Genomic DNA, 24374 nt, shown 5'->3' with positions numbered 1-24374 from the left:
ACTTCTATCTGTGTATCATGGCACATATGGCATGCGCTGTGGTCTCTGCCATCAGCATCTAAACAGGCTCAGCCTCTGCTAGCCTCATATACAAACCACAAATTTCACCCAAAAAGTAAGTTCACTTACGCCAATTGTGAACTTGAACTTGAATGGGGGTCCCTCAAAGAAGGCCGCGCAGTTATCATCGCTTCCCGTGGCCAGCCGGTATGGCCGGCTCTGCTTGATGTCCACGCTGTTGATGACTTTGTTGTGTCCTGTAATCTCGCCCACAGAAGAGCCACTATCCCACAGGAAGACTGCTCCAAACCTTGACCCAATGACAAGAGTAGAAGACAAAAAAAAAAAAATCAATCCCAGAAGGCTGATAAGCAATCTGATAGCTGAGCTGCCAGTGCACAGAGAATGGAGTGACTGTCAGCAGGCAGCTCAGAATGCCACAAGGACAAATGAAGGAAGCACTGGGGTTCTGGCTCCACGAGGCATTTGTCCAAAGGACCCAAGAACAAGATGGGGCAAGCTGGCGCCTTCGGGAAGGGAATGCATGTGTGTGTCTGTGGGGCCCCACGCCACAGGGCCCGGGGCTATCTTTATGGTTTCACTGCTCTCCTTACAGTTCTATTGGGAGGGAACAGTTACCTTCCCCTACAGGAATGAGATGGCCCGCTCTTGGCTGACATTCAACAAAAACACTGTTTTAGTTACTATTTGCTACTGAAAAAAGAAGGAATTAAGACCAACAGGAATGACTTGAAAAGCCATGGAAAAACACCTACTAGAACATGTACGAGAAAGTGCCTTTCAGTGAAGAACAGACATGCCACTGTCAAGTTCAAGGGCTTATGGCCAGCCATGGTGCTGCAGGGGGCGCTGACTCTCTTGAATTAAAAAAACCTGGGTTTCAGCACTGACCTCACCAGTCACTAGGCCCCTGAGGTCAGTAGCCACCCAGTGCCACAAAGCCAGCATCCACTGCCCCTCCCTCCTCCATCAGGGACCCTTGGGGGAGGTGCCCAGCTGGAAGAAACAGTTCAGCCTCCCTGGCAGCTTCATGGGGCAGCTGCTGTGAGGGACCCCAAATGGAAGTGGTGTTGCACTTTCACTCTGTCCCCTTCTTGCTGCCTGCAGGTGGGCATGAGAGCTGGGGTTCTAGGAGGCAAGGGACTCAGGACGTCAGAGGAGATACACGAGTGCTGGGCCCTGGTGACAAACCCAGTGTGATGTGGAGTTCTACCTTACCTGGGGCTGCAGCCAGCCCTGACGGGGCCCAGCACCTACTGGGAGCTCAACCCTCACAAGTCCAAGTTACTACAGACATCAGCGCATCCCCCTCCCAGGGTCATGGCACATGGACGCATGAGCCACGGGAATAGGGCAGGGAGGGGCTGAGAGGAGTGACTCACTTCTCCCTTCCTTCCCCGACCACGGCGATCCTCTTACTGTCTTCAGTCCAAGCAATGTCTTTGATCTTCCCAGCGAAAGGCTGGTACTCATACTTCAACAGGTGCTCCTTCTGCGTGGTATCCCAGATCCTCAGCTTCCCAGACACATCTGTGGGGCACAGCAGGGGGGCGGGGGGGGGAGCCACAGGTCACTGCCAGGCCAGGGCCACGTGGCCATAGGCCCACTCAGCACGTCTGGTTGTGTAGGTTTTCTAGAGGAAAAGGCCTAGTGAAGAGAACTTGCCTTAGGGCAACAATATTCAGCCACTCTTAAGTCAGAACCCATGGCATCCAGAGGCCTGCCATTCGGGGCCTCTGCATTTTGCCAGAAATCATCTGGATAACAAACCCTGCTTAGGCATCAGAAAAAGCCCAGGGACACATGATGGCAAACTCCGATATGCCAGGAAGCGGTTTAGTTTTCTCACTGTGTTTCTTTTCTTGTAGGGGCATCAGTATGACGTGTGGGCCTCAGGACACCTTCGTGGAATGGGACGACACTGGCTACACCTGCCTCTCCTTTGCAGTTGCTGCAGTAACTTCTGGAAATGAGGTGCACAGCTGTGAGGGTGCAGCGTGCTGCCCACTGCGATGCCTCAGCGTGGCCTCATGGCCTCCACCTGGGCCTGCAGACCCAGCTCCCTGTGCAGCTTCCCAACAGTGTGCTGCTGCCTGGCACATCGGCAGCCTCATTCACACACCGAGCAGTTCCACGACTCACAGGAATCCAAGCGTAAGATTCTTTTGTGAGAGTAGCAGGTGGGTGTTGCGGGGGAAGGAGAACTATACACAGAATTTGATGCTGATTCTCTTTTCACCGGAGCGTGGGCAGCCAATTGTAACAAGCAACACTGGGGGCCACGTACCCCCAAAGCCCCCACCATGATCCTGTCACCAAGTACCAAGTCCCAATCCCGACACACCCTCTCCAAATGAGCACTGTGTTGGCGTGAAGAAATGGGAGCATTCTAGACTAACTCTCAAGGCTTCACGCTTTAAAACCTCAGTCCCATCCGCTAAGCAGGTAAAGGCGCCTTTTTAAGAGGATCCTCAGGCCACGTTAACAACCACCACAGCTCTACAGCTGCTTCCAGTGAAAAGAGCTTTTGTTTTCTTGGTGGCGCTGAGCAGCTCAAAGGAGGGCAGCAGCTAAGAGCCAGGCCTTGGAAGCAGGGGCCCTGGGTTCAAATCCAGCCTCTGCCACATACAGGCTTTGTGGGGCTCAGCAAGCAACATGGCCTGTGTCCTTATCCACAAGAGGGGAAATAACAGAGCCACTCACAGGGCTGCTGTAGGTTCCACGAGTTAACATGTGTGAAGTCTCCAACTAGTCCTCATAATGAGCAAGAGCTCATTATGAGTCAGGTGGAACGAGTCCACGAATTAACTGAGGCTCTACACACAAAGATGCCTTGCTTGTGGGCAGACACAGCCCGAGCCTAGACTGGGCCATGTGCCCTGAGATGCGGGAGATGCACATAAGGACTGTCCCGCTCTCAGTCCAGCTGCAGGGACAGGCAAGAGGAGATGCCAAATCCAGTGAACAGCACTAACTAAAGGGAGTCCCAGAAGGGCCCAGTCCTCTGCACAAGGTCCAGGAAGACCACCTGCTGTCCTGCCTGAGCTGAGTTCCAAAGGTGACCTAGAGATCTGCTTAGTCAAATCCTTTCACTGATAAAACAGGCCGGGGGGGGCAGGGGGGAAGAAGGGGTCAGAAGAGGAAGTCACCACAGGCTGACAGCATCGGAGGGGAGCACTGTGTGTGCAGGAAGGACATGCACATACACTCAGGAGCATACATAGCCACACATGACCACACATGCACACATATGCAGACACACATTCACACATGCACATGTGACTGCGTGGTCTGCTATGCTCAGGCCCGCCCAGGGCGCATGCTGCCCCACGGAGAAGACAATGCTCTCAGGACAAGGCAGAGGGCGTCCCACCCTGGAAGAGGCCCCTTCCTCCAGGAAGCCTGCCCTGGGCCTACAGCCAAACCACACGCCTGTCACATGGCCCTCGCCGACTCCCAAGGGCAGCCTGGAACCACGGCCCCAGCGCCAAGGCAGACAGAACAGTAGCATGGAAATAACCTCAGGAAAAGGAGGCCTGGGCCTGCCCCAGAAATGACCCGTGCACTGAGGACTGCCCCGTGGGAATGTGGGCTCCCAGAGGGCAGACTGACCGTTGTGTTCAGTGCTGGAGTCTCCCAGGTGCAGAGCCCTTCCCAAGGTTCAGTCCTTCAGCAGTCATGAACCAGTCAGACTGACAGGGTCTAAAGATCCCGCAGAGGGCTGGGGCCAGCTGCCAGGCAACCCACTTAGTGGGCCTGCACAGCTCTTTCTCAGCCCCCTCCCTCCAAACCACCCCCCTACCACACTATTTTTAGCCCCACTTCATCTCTGCAGCAAACGTTCCAATGTAAGCCTTAACAATTGCTTCACTCTATTCAAAGAAATGTATTAGAAACATAAAATGTGATCTCGCCCAAGAATACTTGGACCTGAGGATGGCCCAAAACTCCCTTGGCTCCTCTACAAAATCAGGGCACTTTTGAGGGAGGACAGCGTCCCATGATGGCCACTTATTTATGTGGTTTGTCCTTTGCAACAGTCTCTGCAACAGCCTTCCATTGAATTCTGTCTCATTGGACACCCTTTTGGGGACTGGGGAGAGGGCAGGCCTGGGCCTGCAGGTTCTCAGCTTGCAGCTGACAGGGCAGGGACACTGTGCCAGGCAGGGGCGGAGGCCCTCGCCAACTGCATTCCTCTCCTGAGAAGACACTTCTCAGAGCACTCAGCTCCGTGTTAAACATGTAAAAGACATTCAGGCCAAATCTTGGGGCTTTAAATGAAGAGACTTTTGCTGGCAAGCAGGGCTTGGGGAAAAAATAAATCACAGAGCTAAATAAATCACGGGATGTAAATGAGAGCATGTTTTACAGATGGAGCTGGAGAAGATCTAAACACAAAAACCATTAAATGCCTACTATGAGCCAGACTCCAGGCCCAACCCTCCACCCTGACCCCGGCTGACCGCCAACAGCAGTCAGCCAGCTCACCCGGTGGCCTGGCTTGATCAGAACAGAGCCCCAGTTTTGTGACAGGTAATGAGTCACCCAGGGGGTAAGTACCCATTAGTGCAACAGCCATGCTGGGCATGTCCATGCCTTACTGGCTCCTTCACCACACCCTACAAGGCAGGCACTAGCAGCCCCCAGTTTGGAGGAGAAAATTCGGGCCCAGGAAGGTGAGTTACTCAACTAAGGCTACGCCACCAGTAAGAGGCTGCCATGGTCTGAGTGTGCCCCCCAAAACCATGTGCTGGAAATTTAATCCCCAATGCACCAGAGGCGGCCTATGGAGAGGTGATTAGGCCAGGAGGGCTCTGCCCTCAGGAATGGGTATTATGACACGAATGGCTACCCGATAAAAGGACAAGCCCAGCCCCTCTTCTCTCTCTCACCTTCTCTTTGCTCTTCCGCCGTGGACTGACACAGCAAAAGGCCCTTGACAGATACCGGCCCCTGCTGTCCAACGGCCCTTGCTGTCCAACTGCCCAGCCCCAAGAACTATGAGCCAATACATTTGTGTTAGTTGTAAATTACCCAACTTGTGAGCACAAAGCAGACTAAGACAGAGCCGAACCCAGGTCTTCCCCAACCCCAAGGCCCACCATCTCCCATACACCCTTCAGGACAGGCTGCTGTGCACACAGGGTGGTACAGGCAGAGGGCCACGGCGTGCGTTGAGTCCCGTCCTCCCCTACTGGCTGCTTAGCTCTCTCAGCAATTTGGTCATAGCCATCACTCTCCAGCGAGGCTGACGAGGCCCACATCAGCTTACTCACTTGGCCTCCCTGGGCTGCAGATGGCCAGGCAAGGCAGGCGGTAAGTATCTGTTGAGCTTACGAATGAATGAGTGAGTGGGCCACCACTCTGGAAGGGGTACCACTCTCACTCCTGTGCCTCTTGTTCCCATCTGTATACGGGAAAAGCTCTGTGTCAAAGAACTAAGTGAATAAAAAAACATCCTTCAAGAGCAAAGATCTCTCCACGCCTGCCTCTACCTAGCCTCCCACTGAGCCACACAAAAGCCCAGGCTGCAGAGAGCAAAGGCCCGGTCCACAAATAAGACGTAAGCGCTGACCTGGAGGCCAGCATTGTGTTAGCACTGGGAAAGGAGCAGCGGGTAAGGATGACACAAAACAAAACATCCATACACACACACACAAACACACACACACGGCCCACATGGGCCACACGGGCTTCAACATACCATGCCATGGCTTCCCGCAAAAGGTCCCTGGCCAACCTCATGGTGGCATTTCTACTGACCTCCAAGCTGGAATTAACTGGAACACTACAAACTAGAAAGTGTCTTTTCTGCTCTAGAACTAAGGCCGGTTTTGAAAAGGGGCATTTTGGTAGCTTATACCAGGGGTGTTCAATCTTTTGGCTTCCCTGGGCCACAGATAAAATACACCAATACTAATGGTAGCTGATGAGCTTGAAAAGAAAAGAAAAAAAAACCTCATGTTTTAAAAAGTTTATGAATTTGTGTTGGGCTGCATTCAAAGCCGTCCGGGGCCACATGCAGCCCATGGGCCACCGGTTGGACAAGCCTGGCTTACACGTTCCTTGTCAGCCTCAGCTGAAACTAATTATACTGGCTCCCCTCAACTAACTCACCACCCCCAGCCTGCTCCCCGACCCCCCACCTCCCTCCCCCCACTCTCCCAAGGCCAGAAGCCCAGCTTCGCCCTGGGCTCTGAGCACCACCCAGGCCCCCACAGGTGTCCACGAGCCTTGCCCCATACAGTACCTCCGGAGGCAATGTAGAATCCGCTGGGCGCATACTTGGCCACCACCACCTGATGGGCGTGCTCCGTGTAGATGTCAGCAAGGGCTGGGTTCTGCAGAAGACCCCGGAATGAACAGAAGGAATGGAGAAGCAGTCAAGCTTCCAGCTCTCCACATCAACAGATTTGGGGTGAAAGGGGTGTACAAAGAAACATCGAAGCTAAAACCATGAAGAAAATCGCAGAAGCATACCACTTGCCTACGCACCTACTGCCTGCCTACCTATCTCTGGGTGATAGAATTTTATGTTACTTTAATTCATTTTCTTTAATCTATGATTGTACCACAAGGTGATTTTTTTCCTTTTCTAATTTTCTGTACTTTCCATAATACAGAACAAATATATCAGTGAAACATATACACAAAAGTTGGATTAGAGCAAGAAGCCCTGGTTCTAATCCCTCCCATTTGTGGGAAGCTACATTCATTCCAGCGCTCTGTTCTCTTTCCTGTTTAGGACCAGCTCTCCTGGATGCCAATCAATGTTGGACCCCAAACTCGGCGCCTGGCTGTGCTGTGCAGGAGCAGCGCAGGACAAGCTGTGGGAGCCCTCTCTATCAAAAACCTGGGTTTGGAAAGGAAAGTCAATTCCCCACTCCCTTTCATAGCACAGATCAAAGGCTGGGTGGACTTTGTGGCAAAAATGGGGCCAACATTTGAGACTAGAAGCATCTTCAGCAATGAGGTTTCAACATGTAATGTGCTAAAAGTAGATCCCTGCGCCTCCCTCCTGGTATACACACACACGCGAGGCCTCAGTGAAACAGAAACACACACACACTGGGCTGCTCTCAATCTGTCTCCACAGTGAAGCTTTCTTTCAGGAGGGAATAAAGACATGGCCATCTAATCTGTGATACCTGCTGTCAGCTTTTTACAAACCAAGTGCTCTTTCAAAGACGCAGCTTCCCGCCGGCTTGAGGCTTAGGACACATCAGATTTCCTGTGAGGATGCCCGGACACCCCTAGCATGACCCCACCTGCTGCCACCCCACCCCTCATCTCCCTTAGACCCCTCCTCAAGACCTGAGGGGCCTCCAGGTCACAAGATCCCCACACTGCCCCCATCTCACGAGACTGAGACCACAGAAGTACATACCCTGATTCCTGCCCACCTTCTGCCATCCTGTTTAAGCTCCATGTCTCTGTGTAGTCTGTGCCCTCGGCCAGCACCTCTCCCTGCCTGCGGACACCCACTCACCCATCAGGCCTAACGGAAGCATTCCCTCCTCCATGAAGCCTCCAAGTATGGCCCAAGCTATCCGTATCACTCTTCTGTGCTTCCAGATCATTTAACATGTCCACAGGGATGGCACAACACACATCGTAGTCCCTAGCATTCCTGTTCATCTCCTCCAACTCTGCTGTGCCCTGCTTAACATGACCTTTATCTCACTAGCCATCTCAATAAGTGGTTCTGGGGGAGAAAAAAAGAAGTTTACACAGACCTTCTCTTTCATCCCTAAGACTTAACACAGCATTATGCAATATAATAGACACTAGTCATAAATTAATCCATTTTGGGATAATCATTTGCCAGTGAAATTAGAATGTATCAAGGTGTCTATCCAAAGAAGATATTATGAATGACAAGTAAGCACATGAAAAAGTGCTCAGTGTCATTAGCCTTGGGAAATGCAAGTCAAAACTACAACAGAATACCACTCCATACGCACTAGAATCAATAAAAAGAAAAGACTGACGTCACCAAGTGCTGGCAAGGGTAGAGAGATGGGGACACTGGAATGCTCACACCGCTGGTGGAAATGCAAAATGGTACAGTTGGAAAAGAGTTGGGCAGGTTATTTATAAACCTAAACAGACACTACTCACACCAAACACCAGCAACCCTACTCCTAGGTATCTGCCCTGGAGAAATGCAAGCGTGTGTCCACCAAAAGACACGGGAGCAATGTTCACAGCAGCTTTCTTTGCAATGGCCAAAAACTGGAAATACCCAAATATCCATCAACAGGTGAACAGAGAAACATGCAACACACCGCAATGCTTAGTGATAAAAAGGAACAAAGTGCAAACGCACTCAACACCAGCTATCAATCTCCAACACATTATGCAAAGTGAAAAAGCCAGACAGAAAAAACTACACATTGCCTCTCACTTCATATGAAAGGAGATTTTAGAAAAGGCAACCCCAGTGACAGAAAGCAGATTAGCAGCTGCTGGGGGTGAGGGTGGAAGGGGGGGGGGGGCACCTTCCAGAGGGACGGGAATGTTCTGTCATGACTAGGGTGGTAGTTATGGGACTATATAGGTATCTCTCAAGATCCAAGCCACACGCTGAATACTGACAAATTCTACTGTATCTAAATTACACCTCGATAAAACTAAGATGCTGGCTATTTATTATATGTCTGCCCAATCCAACCCTCTCCCTCTCCAATTAGTGCTTCATAGTCTGACATTGATAAATCCCTACCCAAAGCACCTGGCAAGAAAGTGATCCAGTTAACAGGCAGCCCCTCCAAGACCCTGTTTGGTGTCCACTCACAGCTGACTGGGGATGGGGGAGGCCTACGCTCACATACGGGGGGCACCTGCCCATTCTGCCAGACAGATGGCCTCATGGGCTCTCCCAGCCTGGGCGACCTCCTCCCCAGGCCACGCTGCCGTAGAAAGGGTGAGGCTCCCAGCCTTCGGCTGGAGAGGGCATCCAGAGATGGAAGATGACTAGACAGGGGCATGAGAGGAAGTTCTGCCCCGAAAAATTCCTTCCCCTAAATGGTCAGGGCTGTGTGTAAAAACCCGAAAGGGCACCAGAATCCTGCCAGCTGATGAATCACTCACTCTCGTTTGTATTCTAAATACAACTGGGTCAGCGGTGGGGGCTGAGATACTCCAAACTGCAGATAATGACTTACATCTGAGTCAGAGCAGCCTCCTCCCCAGCTCCTCAGCTCACAGAGGGAGGCTGCTTACTACACCCAGAAAGACACCTCCCACCCCCATGTGTCACTCGGCCTGTGAGGCTCTCTCCCCATCAGCTGGGTCGAGATGGCACCTTGACACCCTCAGTGTGCCCCTCTCTCCCCTGCCTCCTCCCCCTCCTGCCATCTTAGGGAAGAAGAATGAGATTGGGGGTTGAGAAGCTTATTTGGGGAAAAACTCTGGAATGGGGAAAACGAGACAGGGAGGGCAGGAAGCCAATTCCAGGAGCCCCAGTGCTACTGTAGGCAAAAGTTCTGTCTCTCCATCTCCCTGGGGGCCTGGGGGAGACTGCCATGAGCAGCCCTGGAGTTGCCCACTCAGCGACACCCCTCCTCCCAGGCTTTCTTCTCGTGCTGCTGCAGGCTGGGCCAGCTCTGGCAGTGGGAGGCTGTCGTTTAGTCCTCACCACAGGCCTGCCCAGTTTTCCTTGCGAACTCCCAACCCACCTTCTCTTTTACCTCCACCATTTTCAATGCAGTCCTCCTGTTCCTCCTGGGAAGAGCGATAACTGCTTTGGAATGCATCTCCACCCTCCACCAAGCCGATAGTCTTCAAATCCCGACCCTGATTACCTCACGGTCCGGCTTGGAACCCACCCTTCCTGAGCTCCCTCCAAGCTTCTGCCCACTCATCGCTGCCCTGCTGCCACCCTGACGTTGCCAGCCACTCCTTGGGCCGACTACCCCAACCCATGGCCCCTCACCTCCACCCTCGAGGATAGAACAGGTGCAGCCCCTCTACCTTGCTGGCCCCAGACCCCTTCCCCAGTGGCCTCCACACCTGGGGGCCAGGGCCTGTGAGGGCCAGAGCTGGGGCTGGGACAAGACCTCGAGACAAGCCCCAGAATTCTGCCATCACCCCTGGAGGAGGCCGGGGGCCTCTGAGGACGTGAAGGACACCAGCCAGCAATCAAGGAGTCACACACGCGATGCAGACCCAGGACCCACGGACTTTGGCAAGTGACAGCATGTAACAGCACCCAGCCCTGCCAACACAGGGCCTGGTTCAAGGCCCAGTGGTGCCCATTTGAAGCAGAAGCTTTGGACTTGACCCCTTGACTCTGTCACACTATGCTCAGGTCCCACCAGCCCCCACCTCCCACCTGCCCAGGAATAGCTGGTCTTTTTCTGAGAATCCTGTTGAATGGCAAACCTAAACAAACTCCCCCCAGCACCTGTACAATTTCTATGCCGCCTTTGAGACTCGCTATAATACACAGGTCACGCAAACAAGCATACAGAAGCGACGTTTACGTAACTGCTATGCCCCACGCAGCAACACTTGCAATTAGTGAGTCCTGATCCCCTCAAAGCTCTCTTACTTTTCTATGTCCTCCCAGTCTCAGGTGGTGACAGAGGAGCCAGAGGTCACCACTCCAATTTACAGGTAGGCTGTGATGACCCTGGGTCCTGGGGCTTGGGTCTCAAGGCTTGGCACTGGTATCTCAGCTCCTGGCCCACAGTGAACCTCACGGAACATGCTAGAAGGTTGGAGATACCTGCCCAAGCAAAAAACATTTCAGCAGCTGACAACACAACACTGATGAAGGGGCCTCCTGTGCTCTCCTTTAGCTGCCGACTGTCCCCGGCAACCCCAGAGAAAGTCTCAGGCATCCTCCATGGTCCACCCAGGCCAAGTGAGCATCAGCCTCCAGTCAGGGCACTGGCTTTGTAAATACTCCGAGTTCCTGCAAGCAACAGAAGCTGAAAGCCGTTACTGCTGTAACTGACCTGTGTAAATATAACTGGCCAGGGCCCTTCTGTTCACTGGTGACTACAACTAAGGCCAAGGCTGAATGATAGCAAAAAACCTCAGCTCCAAAGAAGGAATGTAAACTTATGCAACACAATGCCTTCTCCTAATTATCTTCTAAGGCCCAGGCAAAGGGCATCTCCTCCAAGAAGCCTTCCCTGATGCTCCAAGCTAGAAATGATGTCTCCCACCCTGAACCCCCACCTTCCCTGACTCCCACCCCACTGCCCTCACTACTTTCCACCTTGGACTACACATCATTTGTGCCCCACCTGCCTTCTGCACTACGTGGACCCCACAGTGGAGAAGGTTCACACTTGATCCACCACTGCAGCTGCCAAATACCCACAAAGACCAGAACTTGGCTGGAGCCTGGTAGCTGTTTATGAAGAAACAAATCCCCACCGGCCACTTATTATTCACTGTCAGATAGGCCCTGGGTGGACCCCTCAGTGGATTCTCTTTGTAAACCTCACAACACCTGCTGTAAGGAAGGTAACCTCATAATCCCACATGACAAAGAAACCAAGGCAGACACTGGGCGATATGCCCCAGGCCACCCAGCTGTTAAGTGGCAGTGCCAGACCTGAACTCAGGGCCAGCTGCTCCTGTCACCATGGGTTATGAGCATGTAACTAACACCACGGTGAGTCAAGGGAGGTAATGAATGCTCAACACCTTCACGCCATCCCAGGTCACGCCACTGCAAATCAGGGACCATCTGTGGCGGCCTTTACTCCTCCCTGTGGTTTTGTTCTGTTCCTTACGGTTGGTCCCAATGTTAGTGTGATTCTTTAACAAAGTCTGCACTGGCCAACCAGCTGTGTGCTTCCAAACAGTGTACAGGCAGCTCCTTGAGCTGGCTGAGGACGGGGTGGTCACTCACAGGCCGCCATGCCCTGAACGACTTTCCCTTCCTGTCTCCCAGCTCCGCCTCAGATGCCTTGAAACAAGCCTGGGGGTACTCACCATGTGGCCCTGCATGGCAGCACCCCTCACTGGACTACGTGTGAGCAGGACACCACCACCTCCCTTTTCAGTCTTCCCCTCTCCTACTCCCCACCCAGGGCCCACCAGGGCCTTAACTGAGAGTTGCAAAGGTAGACCTGGGAGTGGCTCCCAGGGTTCAAATCCCAGCACCTTCCAGAGGTTCAGCATCCTTACCTCTCAAAAGAGAGATGAGGGCATCCACCCAACAGGGCAGTCATGAAGACAAAAGCAGAGGTCCCCGCCAGGGCCCAGACAACCTTCTGAAGATGCTTTACGAATTAGCTCCGTTAAATCTTACACTGATCCCATGATAACATTCCTCCCACTCTCGCAGGCATGGAAACAGAAGAGGCAAGCACACCAAGTGTCAGCCACAGACCAGCACAAAATACACTCGGCAAAGAACAGAGAGGTGCTCAGGGGTATGCACTGGATTGGACAGTGGGGCGGGGGTAGGGGTGGGATGCTGGCCTTTCTCCGGGTAAGACCCTGGTGAGCAGGCAGGACCCATATGTAGAAGTGACAAGCAAGGTGACCAAAGCTAAGGACCCATAGGTCTAAGGCGCAGGCACATCACCAGGGCAGGGAGTGCCCGCCCATCACTGAGATGGTGAAGAGACGCACAGAGGGCCCTTTTCTGTGTCCACAGCTGTCCCTAACAAGGGCCTTGCAGAAGGTGGTGTCACACTCAAAGAAGCATCTCCAACTACTCTTGGGCAAGGCCATCTCTCCACTAGTCTTAAGCATGAGGCTAAACCTTTTCTCTTACTTCAAAGATGGCTTCAGTATCCCTCCCCTTACCTCCAATAGGGCAAGAAATGTACCAAAAGCAACCCACAGGAGGCCACAGTGGGGCTGAGGACCCAGGTGCACATGCTGTTTTCTGCCTGGTCTCTCCCTACTTCTGCCGTGTGTCTCAACGCTCCTCCTGGAGAACTCTTATTCATCCTTCAAGACCCAACTCAAATGTGCCGCTTCTCCAGCAGCTGTCCCCACTCTGTGGCACAGGGAGAACTCTTATTCATCCTTCAAGACCCAACTCAAATCTGCCGCTTCTCCAGCAGCTGTCCCCACTCTGTGGCACAGCTGGCTCCTCCCTCACATTCCCAGAGCACCCAGGGCATTATTCTTTTGAAGCACTTAACCTGGTGCCTTCGAAGGCTCTTTACCAGAGTTTTCAACCTTGGTACCACTGGCATTTGGGGCTGGACAGTTCTTTGTGGAAGGACGGCCACGCACCTTGCAGGATGTTTGGCCATATCCCTGACTTCAGATACCAGTGGCACAAAACTGTCTGCAAACATTGCCAGATATTCCTCAGGGGAATGAGGTGGGGGAAAACCACCCATCCCTGAAAATCACTGATTTTAATCCTGGTCCTCTGTGGCTTAGGGTATGGCTTCCCAAGACAGGGGCTTAGTGAACGTGTGTGGGAAACGTGAGAGCCAGAGATGGCTGCACCACGCAACGGGGACCTGCGTTGATGCCTTCTTCATCTTTCAGCAGCTTCCTAGTTGGCTTCCCTGCCTCAGATCTTAGATACAGAACTTCTCCTTACCGTAGGTTTGATCTGATTACTTGTCTGTGAGACCTCTGAATGGCTCCAGTGGCCTTCAGAGCAGGGCTGGGCTATGGTAGGGCTGTGTGAGCCACCTGCCACCACTGCACACCAGGACCTCCCAGCCTGGGTCCTGTCCACTCCCCTTACGCTCAGTGCCACAGTCACAGCCCATAAGCACCCGGCCCTTCGGTCCTCCCACATGTGGTCCCATCTGCAGGAGCCCAGCGTCCTGACTGGTACCTGCAGCCACTCAGATTCTCCTGAGATGAAGGCCCCCCACCGCCCTCTGCTTCCCCTGCTGTCAGGTGCTCAGACTGAAGGCCTAGAGGTTCCTGGCTCTGTACCTGGCAGGTGCTGCTGCCAGCTCGTTTGCGCCCAGGTGATAATCCAACGCACCACTTCCTTCTGCCACCTACAGTTTATTTCACTCCCACCCAAGACAGTGAGCTCCATGTGGGCAGGGCCTCCATCCTGCACCCCCACAGGCCAATGGCCATCTGGATACATGCAGGGACTCAGCAGGCGTCCAATTCCAGAGAAGCAGCTAGGTCAGTCCTCAAGCCCTCTGTCGTGCCACCATTACCCCCAACCTGCAGGAAACACAGGGGAGTCCTCTGCATGTGAATGGTGGCAGGTCGCACCAAGGGAAACCAAGAGTGAGCCCAATACCCTCCCCAACCCCCAACTTGGTCTGCCCCGTTCAAGGAGAAAAGTCCACTGACACTGCGCCTGGGTTCCCAGCAGTGTCAAATTGCTACAAACCTTGCACTCCCGGAAACTCAATTTTATAGACATCACTTTTCCAAATGTGCATTTTAGTTCTGGAATCTAGGAACTGGATACTTTAAAAAGCAGGCCCCAAACTTGCCTGCACAGCAAATCTGCTGGCTGCCTGGCAGCACACAAGAGGGCCTCTGTTGTGAGGCAAAAGTTGTTTTTTTTTTTTTTTCTAAACAGGGACTACTGGCACTACTGGCATTTTAGGCTGGGTAATTTTTTATTGTAGGATGGTCCCGTGCCTTGTTTAGAATCACAAACAGGTTCGTTCACAGCCACTGGGAGTGACCCTTCCCAGTCTTTGCACAGAGGTCGTAAGAGGCAGAGGCGATGGAGGCAGGGTAAGGAAACTAGAAGGAACCACCCCAGGCCTAAGGAGGTACCAGCACCTGCAGGAAGCCTTCCTTAGACCCCCGAAGCACAGACTACCCATCCCTTCTCTGTGGGGAACTAACGTCTCTCAAACACAGTGTACACATGATTCACTGGAATCCCCTTCTTGGAGCTCTCTCCTGGAATATTAGTTTCTACACGGCCACCATTATAGTCTTTCACTCTACAGAGGAGAGTTGCCTCTCCAGGTGAGGCAACGGGATGTGTTCAAAGAAATAGGTAAGAAACACCCTTTTTCTACAAGTTTAAGAAGTGCCATTATGCTGGGTTCACAAAACAGCTTTTAAGTCAACAAAATAAATGACAGAAGGGGCTCCAAGTGCAAAGCTGGCAAGGGTGCTCGACTCTTAGGTTTGAAAGGCGGATCCCACAAAATTTAGGTCCGGCAATCTACACTGAGCTGAGCTTTCCTTGTTCTCCTGCAGTAAGACCTCCGTGGCTGCCTATTACCTTCACGACACAGCCTGGTTTTCCAGCTTTTTAATCAATGAGTAACTCACTGAGCACCTACTGTGTGCCAGACACTCTCTTAGGCGAGGACACGGCAGTGACTGAAACAGAGGGGAAAGCCCTGCTCGCCTGGAGCTGATGCCCAGTTAGGGGGACAGGCAGATCCCTACGTACTACTTGTAGGCAGCAGTAGCCTGCTGCTCGTTAGCTTGCTTCCTACTTATTGTCAGCAATGAGAAAGAGAGAAGGCCGGGGATGGAAAATTCTATTCCAGGGACGCCCCTCTACTAAGGTGACGATATCTAAGTATAAACCAAAGGGAAAGGCCTAGCGTAGGGGCTCACGCCTATATCCCAGGACTTTGGGAGGCCAAGGCGAGCGAGCGGATCACCTGAGGTTGGGAGTTCAAATTAGCCTGGCCAACACGGTGAAACCCTGTTATCTACTAAAAAATACAAAAATTAGCTGGGTGTATTGGCACGTACTTGTAGTCCCCGCTACTCGGGAGGCTGAGGCAGGAGATTCGCCTGAACCCGGCAGGTGGAGGTTGCAGTGACCCAAGATCATGCCACTGCACTCCAGCTTGGGTGACAGAGTGAGCCTCCACCTCAAATTAAAAAAGAAAAAGAAACCAAAGAGAAGACAGGGAGCAAGGCTTGCAGCTATGTGAAAGAATGTCCAGGCAAAGGCAATAACTAGCAGGTACCAAGAAAGATGTGTGGCATGTTCCAGAAGCAGCAAGGAGGCAAGAATGCTGGAGCCGAGGCCACGGTAAGGACTCTGGCTTTCACCGAGGTGGGAAGCCACTAGAGGCCTGTCTTGTGTTTCAGCCACTCCAGGGACAGTGTTGTGAACAGACCCCCAGGGCAGCAAGGAGACCTGTTTGGTTTTAGGGAGTTTGGGGGGCAATAATTCAGGTGGGGGAAGATAGCTTAGTTGGGGATGGAGGCAGAGGAAGCCGGGGAAATCTGTTAGATTCTGAAGATACTTTGAATGTGGAGTCAGAAGGATTTACTAAAATTAAAATGTGGCACAGAAGCGAAGCAGGGAGTGAAACAGGAGTCCAAGGTTTGGGGCCTGAACAGCTGGAGGAACGGTGTTCCCTTTTAGGGGAAGAGCACATGGGAAACCCAAATTTGGCTTGGGGTGTATGTTGAGTCTGAGATGTCAATGAGACATCTGTTAGATCTTCCATGATCTGGTCCTCCATTTCTTCCCTCTTCCCTCCCTGAGCCTGCATTCCAACCAGACCATCTTCCTTCCAAAATGGTCATGCCAATTCATGTCACTTTTTCTTTCCAAGAGTACTTCGCCCTAAAAAAAAAAAAAAATCTTACCCACCTTTACTTGAGTACCCAGTCCACCCATCCAACTAACAAGAGCCTCAGTGCCTGATCTATATCCAGCCCAGGGAGGGCTATATTAGTAGCATCTCGTGCTGACCTGGCATTGCAAAAACTTAAAAATAGATGAGAAGGGAAAGAGGCTAACCCCTGAGAAGAAAATGGCAAACCACCGGGAAGGAGTAAGAATACAGATCTCAGAAACAGGCAGAATGGGATTCACAAGCCGGGAAATGCTTTCTGCAAAGGGGTGCCTGACCCTGAATGACCACTCCATTAGAAGCAGCTCCAGTTACTGGCCTGCCTCACCTTGCTAAGTCTGACTCCTCTTTAGAGTAACGGGCCCATGTGGGGTGGAAAGAGATGCTGCAGTTTAAGAAGCTAGCACAGGGCCAGATGCACAGCAGGTACTTTATGTGAGGCCCCCTCCCTGGAAGTCAATGTGGACTGCAATGACGGGGAAGGCCTGGTTAGGGGCAAAACCAAATATCCTACTGCTCTGTATCCGAGGATGTGTTAGTGGATTTTATTTGCCAAACTACTAAATATCTCTTTAGGGCTATCTCAATTTTTATTTTCTCAAAAGCCTGAAGACCTGACTTCGGAGACTTCCAGATCATTACCATTAGATCCCTGGTGATTTTCTCCAGTTCTAAGCAAGGCCGTTAGGCTTTCTAGGAATCTGTGTGACTAGCAAGTTGTTAGCACCTTCAAAGCACGTTCACACCACCCCCTCATTTGAGGTGCCCAGCAATCCTGGGCAGGTAGAGCTCCGTCTTCCAGCAGAGGAACAGCAGCGACTGGCTGGCTTAACGAGACAGATGGGGGCAGAGCCAGCAGCTCTTCGGACCAAGAGGCTTCTCCTTTCACAGAGAAGGAAACTGAGACCCAGAGACCTCTTCATTCCCTCAGCCAGCTGCTGGCCTCCTGGAGGGCAAGTGTGTCTGATCAACAGTCCCAACCTACCAAGGGAAATCAGGCTGACTTTAAGTTGACAACCCTTGTATACCTGTGGCCTATGGAATCAATCAAAACATACACCTTTGTGCCAGCCGCCCCCACTAAGCACAGCACAGGAGAAATCATCCAGTGGCCAGGCCGGCACCTCCAACTCCCACTCCCCCAATTCCATCACTCAGGCTGAGGAAGGGAGAAGCAAAATTTAAGCGTGTAACCCAGGAAGGGAGGGAGGCTGACAGACAGACTGGGTCACCCCAACAATTACCGAGGGATAACATGAATTCGTAAGGATTTCCCAAGGAGCTGGCTTTAGAAGCCTTTTCAGCCTGGGTACCCGAGGCCTGCAGAGAATGATTCATGGGAACACACTGCTTCCTGTTCTTGCTTTGGGGCTTAGATCCATGGTGGCAGATCAGGCTGGCCCAGAGGCCTGGGTGTTTGTCCGGGTTCTGCCACACTGGAAGACCGGGGTATTAACAGCGAGTTAGCTGAGTGCCATTCCATTCAGCAAGGGCTCAACGTGCATCAGGCACCACTGGGCTTGAGGGACGCCATCAGCTCATTCATTCCATCTGCCCAACCAGCAAGGGAAGTGAGAGTGGTCACCATATCATCTGTTTTACAGACGAGGAAACTGGGGCTCAGAGAGGCCCAAATCGCCAGTCTTCTCAAGGTCATGCAGCGGCCGACTGGGTCAGTCTGATCCCTCAAATCCAGAGCCCTTGCTTTTAAAGAATTAACTAATCTAATCTCCCATCCACGTACTAACCAGACCTGACCCTGCTTAGCTTCCGAGATCAGAGGCGATCCGGCGCTTTCAGGATGCTATGACCGTAGACAGAAACGAAAACTAAGCCTCAGTTTCCTCATCAAGAAAGAGCAGAAAGGGACCTGGGTGAATCTGAGGCCGGCTTCCGGAGCTCCGAGGTGTGGCTCCCAGTAGAGGGGGCGTGGCGCCCTCACCCTCCCCGGGCCAATGGGCAGGAGGTGAGGGGTGGAGGGGAGGGCAAATTATCCCATCCCAAGGTGGCTCCGGAGCAGAACCGCGCCCGGGGTAGGGGGTACTCACGTCGATGTTCCTTAGGATGACGCACTTTCCATTGGTGTACAGAAAATTGTTGCCCTTAGGGTCGCCGCCGATGATCTTGGAGACGCCCCTCTCCACCTGGGGGAGGCTGGCGAACACCTTCTCTGCGGAGACACAAATGCGGCGGGGAATGTCAGGGCAGGGCGGGGACGGCGGAGACAGAAGGGAAGAGAAGGGGCCCCTCACCGGTCTCGGCCGGTCACCTGTTGACTGCGCCGGGAGGGCGGCCTCCACTTTCCAGGAGCGCCAGGGACCGCGCGACTTCCTGGTCCGCGCCTCTGGCCAGGCCCTTGGGGGCAGCGGGGCTCCTCCGGCTCGGCCCACGGCGCCAACTTGGGGGCGCACTCCCCGGCGGGGATCTCGCCCTGCACCCCTGAGGGCGGCCCCGCCACGCCTCCGGCCGGCGCCTGCACCCCTCCCCCGCCCCGAGGACCCCCCCCCCCCGCCACCCGCACCGCGCCGAGGGCCTGGGGACCGGGGCCGGGACAGCGCGGCGGCCGCTCGGGGGCCCCGCGCCGCGGCACTTACTGATCTCGTACGGCATCGTCGCCCACTTGTTACCGCGCCGCGCTCGCCGAGAGCCTCGGGGGCCGGCCCGCGCTGCGAATTACACCTCGCCGAGGCCGAGCCCGAGGACTGGAGCCGGAAGGCGGCACCGGGCGTGCCGGGCGTGGAGGGGGCGGTCCGAGGCCGGGGCTCCGAGGCCAGCTCGCGCCTGCCCTGCGCGCTGCCGCTGCGGACGCCCCGAACCCGGAAGCGCGGCCCCGCGCGCGGCTCGCCCCCAGCTTTGACCATATATAGTCAAGCGCTCGGCTCGGCGGCTGCGGTCCTGGCGAGCCTGCGCGGACCTGGCGCTCCCCTCCCCCGCCGGCCCCACCCCCGCCCTGCTCGCCCCGCCCGCCCCGCCCGCCCCGCCCCGGAAGTGACGTATCGCACGCCCCGCGAGCCCTTAAAAAGGCGGCGCAGGCGGCTGTTAGCGTCACAATGCTTCTGGGAGTCAGATAGTGTGCGTGGTTCTTCTTGTAGCTTGTAGGCGCGGGCTGGGCTGTAGGAAGCTTATTTGCGGGGGGCGGGGTCTTATAAACGCTAAAAGTACTGGTGGTCTTTGGTGGGGGTCTGGAAAAATCTCTCCGTACCTGTGACTGCGTTGCGTGGCGGGCGCTCTCCGGCCACTCCTTACTGACTGGCCCCGGGCGTTCCCGAGCCGCTAGCCCTCCTGCTCGGGTTCTGGAAGCGGGAGAGGGATACTTTTTTGCGTTTTTTAAGCACGGTTAAGTGCCTTTCCTTGAAGTAGTTGCTGGCAACAACGTAGGGGTCACTCTTTGTTGGGTCTGAACTCGTGCTATTCCTTTCTCTCAGAAGTTAAGTTTTTAAAAGGCAAAAACGTGGGGGGAGGGAGCTGCCGCTTTTAAGGAAGTTAAAGCTTATTTCCTAAGAAAGAAAAACAAGCCCCACTCCTAAAACCAGGGTAGTGGTTCAGTTGGGGGGGGGGTAAATTTAAACTTTCTGTAAGCAGGAGAGGGATGCTGTTTACGCCTTTTAAGCATGGTTAAGTGCCCTTCCTTGAAGTAGTTGCTGGCAAAAAGTGGGGGTTATTCTGCTGGGCCTGAACTTGGGCTGTTTCTCTCAAAAATTCTTAAAGGCAAAGGCGTTGGGGGTGGGGTCGGGGGAGCTGCCATTTCCAAGGAAGTTAAAGGTTATTTCCTAAGAAAAACAAGCCCCACTCCTAAAACGAGGGTAGTGTTCAGTTGCGGTGGGAGAGCAGGGGCTGTGAAGTGTCCAAGCTTCTGGTCTCACCTTTCAGTAGGGGTGGGTACAAGCTTTCCCTCGGGACTCTGGGGGGGGGGGGTTAGGGTGGTAAAAGTGGGAGAAAGCAAAGTACTTTGGGGGGGGGGTAGCTTAAACTTTCTGTAAGCAGGAGAGGGATGCTGTTTACGCCTCTTAAGCATGGTTAAGTGCCCTTCCTTGAAGTAGTTGCTGGCAAAAAGTGGGGGTTACTCTGCTGGGCCTGAACTTGTGCTGTTTCTCTCAAAAATTCTTAAAGGCAAAGGCGTTGGGGGTGGGGTCGGGGGAGCTGCCATTTCCAAGGAAGTTAAAGGTTATTTCCTAAGAAAAACAAGCCCCACTCCTAAAACCAGGGTAGTGGTTCAGTTGCGGTGGGAGAGCAGGGGCTGTGAAGTGTCCAAGCTTCTAGTCTCACCTTTCAGTAGGGGTGGGTACAAGCTTTCCCTCGGGACTCTGGGGGGGGGTTAGGGTGGTAAAAGTGGGAGAAAGCAAAGTACTTTGTTGGGGGGAGTAGCTTAAACTTTCTGTAAGCAGGAGAGGGATGCTGTTTACGCCTCTTAAGCATGGTTAAGTGCCCTTCCTTGAAGTAGTTGCTGGCAAAAAGAACGTGGGGGTTACTCTGCTGGGCCTGAACTTGGGCTGTTTCTCTCAAAAATTCTTAAAGGCAAAGGCGTTGGGGGGGTGGTCGGGGGAGCTGCCATTTCCAAGGAAGTTAAGGGTTACTTCCTAAGGAAGCAAAAACAAGTCCCACTCCTAAAACCAGGGCAGTGGCTCAGTTGCGGGGGGAGAGCAGAGGCTGTGAAGTGTCCAAGCTTCTAGTTTCACCTTTCAGTAGGGGTGGGTACAAGCTTTCCCTCGGGACTCGGGGGGGTTAGGGTGGTAAAAGTGGGAGAAACCAAAGCACTTTGGGGGTAGCTAAATGCGCTGAAACCCAGCTGAGTGGTTCCTGCTTTCCTCTAACCTGAAAGGTCTGTTCTGCTTAAGGTTGTATCTAGGTTAGTCTCTTGCTACCTACTTCCGTAGTCTCTCGTGGCTCACCTGGGTTAGCGGCCATGTTGCCTGTCTATCTTCCCTCACCTTGTGTGTGCTCTGGGTAGCTGAGTGATCCTTCTGAAGTAAAATATTCCTCAGCTTGTCTGTAGGGGCTCCAAGTTTCATGAAGTAGAAGCTAGTCTTGAAAACGGCCCATTAGGGCCCTGGGCGACAGTCTCCGGGTCACTTGACTCCCTGCTGTCCCCCTCACCTGTATCTTTGCCTTGGGTACTGGCCTCGGAGGCTGTTTTCCTGAAACTATCTTCCCAGAGGTACTTGGCTATGTCCTTCAAGAGTATTTGCTCAAATGTCACTCGATGAGTGTCACCTGTCTCATTCTAAATTGCAGCTTCAACCCCTTGCAAACTACCTCTCCTTCCCGCGTTCCCTATGACTTTTACTGATTGTCTCAACCCTGACACCTGGGAGATGCTCCCAGGGGTGAACCCACTCCCCACCCACAACTGTTAATCAGGAAATAACGGATGTGAAAGTAGTTTTGTGAACTTTGAGGGGCTGTGGATGAATGTTTGTCTTCGTACAAAAGATTCCTAAAGCAGACAGCGGCCTACAAGCCGGGCCTGTGGATCTGCTCTGGTAACTTAGAACTCATCAAACCACCTTAATGAGACCCTGAAATGATACAATTGCATTCACCTGTAGTGCATTCGTGTAACAAGGCTGTTAGGAAAACTAAGGACCAACTTCAAGCTCTTACAAGCTGATAACTTTTACACCTGTGCATAAAACATTGTTGACACTGAAAATGAGACAATCGAACTTGAGTAAAACATTCCCAAACCACCAGCTGCTGGGCTCTACAGCTTATTTTTAGCTTTGAAAGGAAGTTACATGTTGGAGCTGCAGAGGTTTTAGAGTGGGGGTGGGGGAGCTGTTTGCTGCTAGTCACTCGGGTCTATAATGAACGTGGCAGGAAATCTGAAGGATTTGAAAGGAAATGGGGAACACTAGGGTGTGTTCCAGGCTTTTCCCTGAAGGGTGAGCTCAGTTTGGTGTTCTCAACTGTGGGAGCTCTAACACCTGAACCGTGTTTACTTTGGGCCCAGCCTATTCCTTGGGCTCCCCTAGTCCCCACTCATGCCTCTTACAGTGTACCCTGTTGTGCTGGCCCCCCACTGAATTCAATAGGGATGGCACCATGTTCTGGAGGCTGAGGAGACCCAGAGCCAACACATACGGTGTATGGAGGGGACTTGCATACAGAGAGTGGTCCAGAGCAGCTGGCTGGACAGAACTGCACTTCGAAAAGCAGTTGATACAGATCAGGTACACCTGCACTCCCAGGGTGTGGCTAAGCTGCTATCGGGTGTCTAGCATGTTAAGGGTCACTGCCAGGATATGTTTTGAGTTTTCAGATGTCTGTCATAACCCCCTAATAGGATGGGGATCCTGAGGTCTGCATACACCAGTGGTTCACATCTCTTGGGGACCCAGCTACTTCTCTGGCCTCTTATGGAACTCTCCTGGGAGCTCCATAAAGTCAAAGGCACCTACTCGAACCGAACCACAGCCAGAAAAAGACCACTTTGCCTTCCCCTCCCCTGCTGACTTCTCTGGGGTGCCACTTCTGATAGCGACCAGCGTCCTTGCATCTCCAGCTGCACTGACCAGAAATCTCACCCCCCCCCCCTTACCTTTAAAGCCTTCACCAAATCTAGTTGCTTTAGAAACTGCATCTATCGAATCTTTCTCTAGCACAGCCCTGCTCTCGGTGCTCTCCTTCACCTGGATTATACTGACCTCTTCCTGACCAGCTTATCTGCATCTGCTTGGAGCCCCTCACTGCAGCCAGAGTAACCTTAAAAGCTTGCTGAACCTTCAGTAGCCTTAGGTCTCTTATCTTGAGACCAAACATCCTCCCTGGGCCTCAGACACTGGTGTGCCGAGGCTCTGTCTGGCTCAAGGAGCGAGTCTCCTGGGTCATTCTGTTCTGGCACCTGTCTCTGGGTCTTCACTGATACCTCAGTTTAAGGCCAGTCCACCCTCAAGCTATACTCCTATTTTGTTACACACTGGTTTGTTTGCTGTGACTACGGGGTTCATCAGTGTCTCGACTCTTTCTGCCAGAGATGAGAGCAGGGGACCCTGTTTCTTGAGCACTTGCTGCAGGGGCCCACCCAGACAATTTGAAACAGAATGCAGGTGTGCTAGATCTATGAACGGCATGCTTTTTAGACAGTGGCAATTTTCTCCCTTTTGCTGTGTGAGTGAACAACATAAGCATCACCTGAACTTGTACTTAATTCTAAAGCGGCAACAATGTTCTTGAAACTTCTTGCGGCAGCGGCAGCTTACAATACTTGAGAGAACTCTTCGACTACCTTTGGGGTAAACTAGCTCCAATTGGGTAACTCGGGCAAACCGCTAATTGGCCTCAGGTGCTAAGGAGCTGTTTGACAGCTTCCCCTCAGGGAAAACAAGTTTCGAGTAGGTTCTGAACGCTTTATGTAACACAAACACTGGTGGCGTGTGGCTTCCTGGAATGCACCTTGTCCTCTGAGCACACTGAGTCCTGGCTTCTCTAGAGCCACAAGCTGCGAATATGTCAGATGTGTGAGGCCTTATACTCCTGGAAGCTTTGGGGAGGAACACAGCCACAGGACAGCTGAATTTCCCTCCAAAGCCTGTCAAGCTACTTCACTTTCAACCCTCACGTTCTGTCCAGGCTGAGGAAAAGAGGGGGCTTTCTTTCCTGTTCCTTCAACTGTATCAACCCCCTAGGAAGGGCCCTATGCAAGGGTAGTGCTGCTCCTCTCTAGCTCACCCTGTGAACTGAACCCCCACCCCACAAAGAACTGTTGGGTACAGTGGGTGGGAGCCTTTCCGCTCTAGGAATTTCAGTCCCTTTCCCAGGCCTGTCCCTGTGTCTCATAAATAAGCTTAAGTCATACTCTCAAAGCTTCATCTCCGGAGTGTCCTTAGAGTAAATCACCTTTCTCTACCACCTTAAGCCAATCTCGCTGCCTCC

General features: G+C 53.0%; 1 protein-coding gene across 2 annotated transcripts in view; it reads right to left on the bottom strand.

Moving 5' to 3' along the window:
- The window catches only part of WDR1 (WD repeat domain 1), a 41269-nt gene extending 21835 nt beyond the window's left edge, over window positions 1-19434 (bottom strand). The window contains exons 1-5 of one of the 2 annotated variants that reach the window (XM_030801434.1): window positions 19097-19434; window positions 18551-18672; window positions 6272-6362; window positions 1404-1551; window positions 130-310 (exon numbers count right to left, since the gene is read on the bottom strand). In XM_030801434.1, coding sequence (XP_030657294.1) covers window positions 130-310; window positions 1404-1551; window positions 6272-6362; window positions 18551-18672; window positions 19097-19112 — 558 coding nt within the window. In that variant the 5' untranslated portion in view covers window positions 19113-19434. Of the gene's footprint in view, window positions 1-129; window positions 311-1399; window positions 1552-6271; window positions 6363-18550; window positions 18673-19096 lie in introns of those variants that run through there. The other variant, XM_030801436.1, reaches the window with a different exon arrangement.
- Window positions 19435-24374: the final 4940 nt, after the last annotated feature.

Source organism: Nomascus leucogenys, chromosome 20, assembly GCF_006542625.1.
Source record: "Nomascus leucogenys isolate Asia chromosome 20, Asia_NLE_v1, whole genome shotgun sequence".
NCBI lineage: Eukaryota > Metazoa > Chordata > Mammalia > Primates > Hylobatidae > Nomascus > Nomascus leucogenys.
This window is presented reverse-complemented; position numbering and strand designations above follow the sequence as displayed.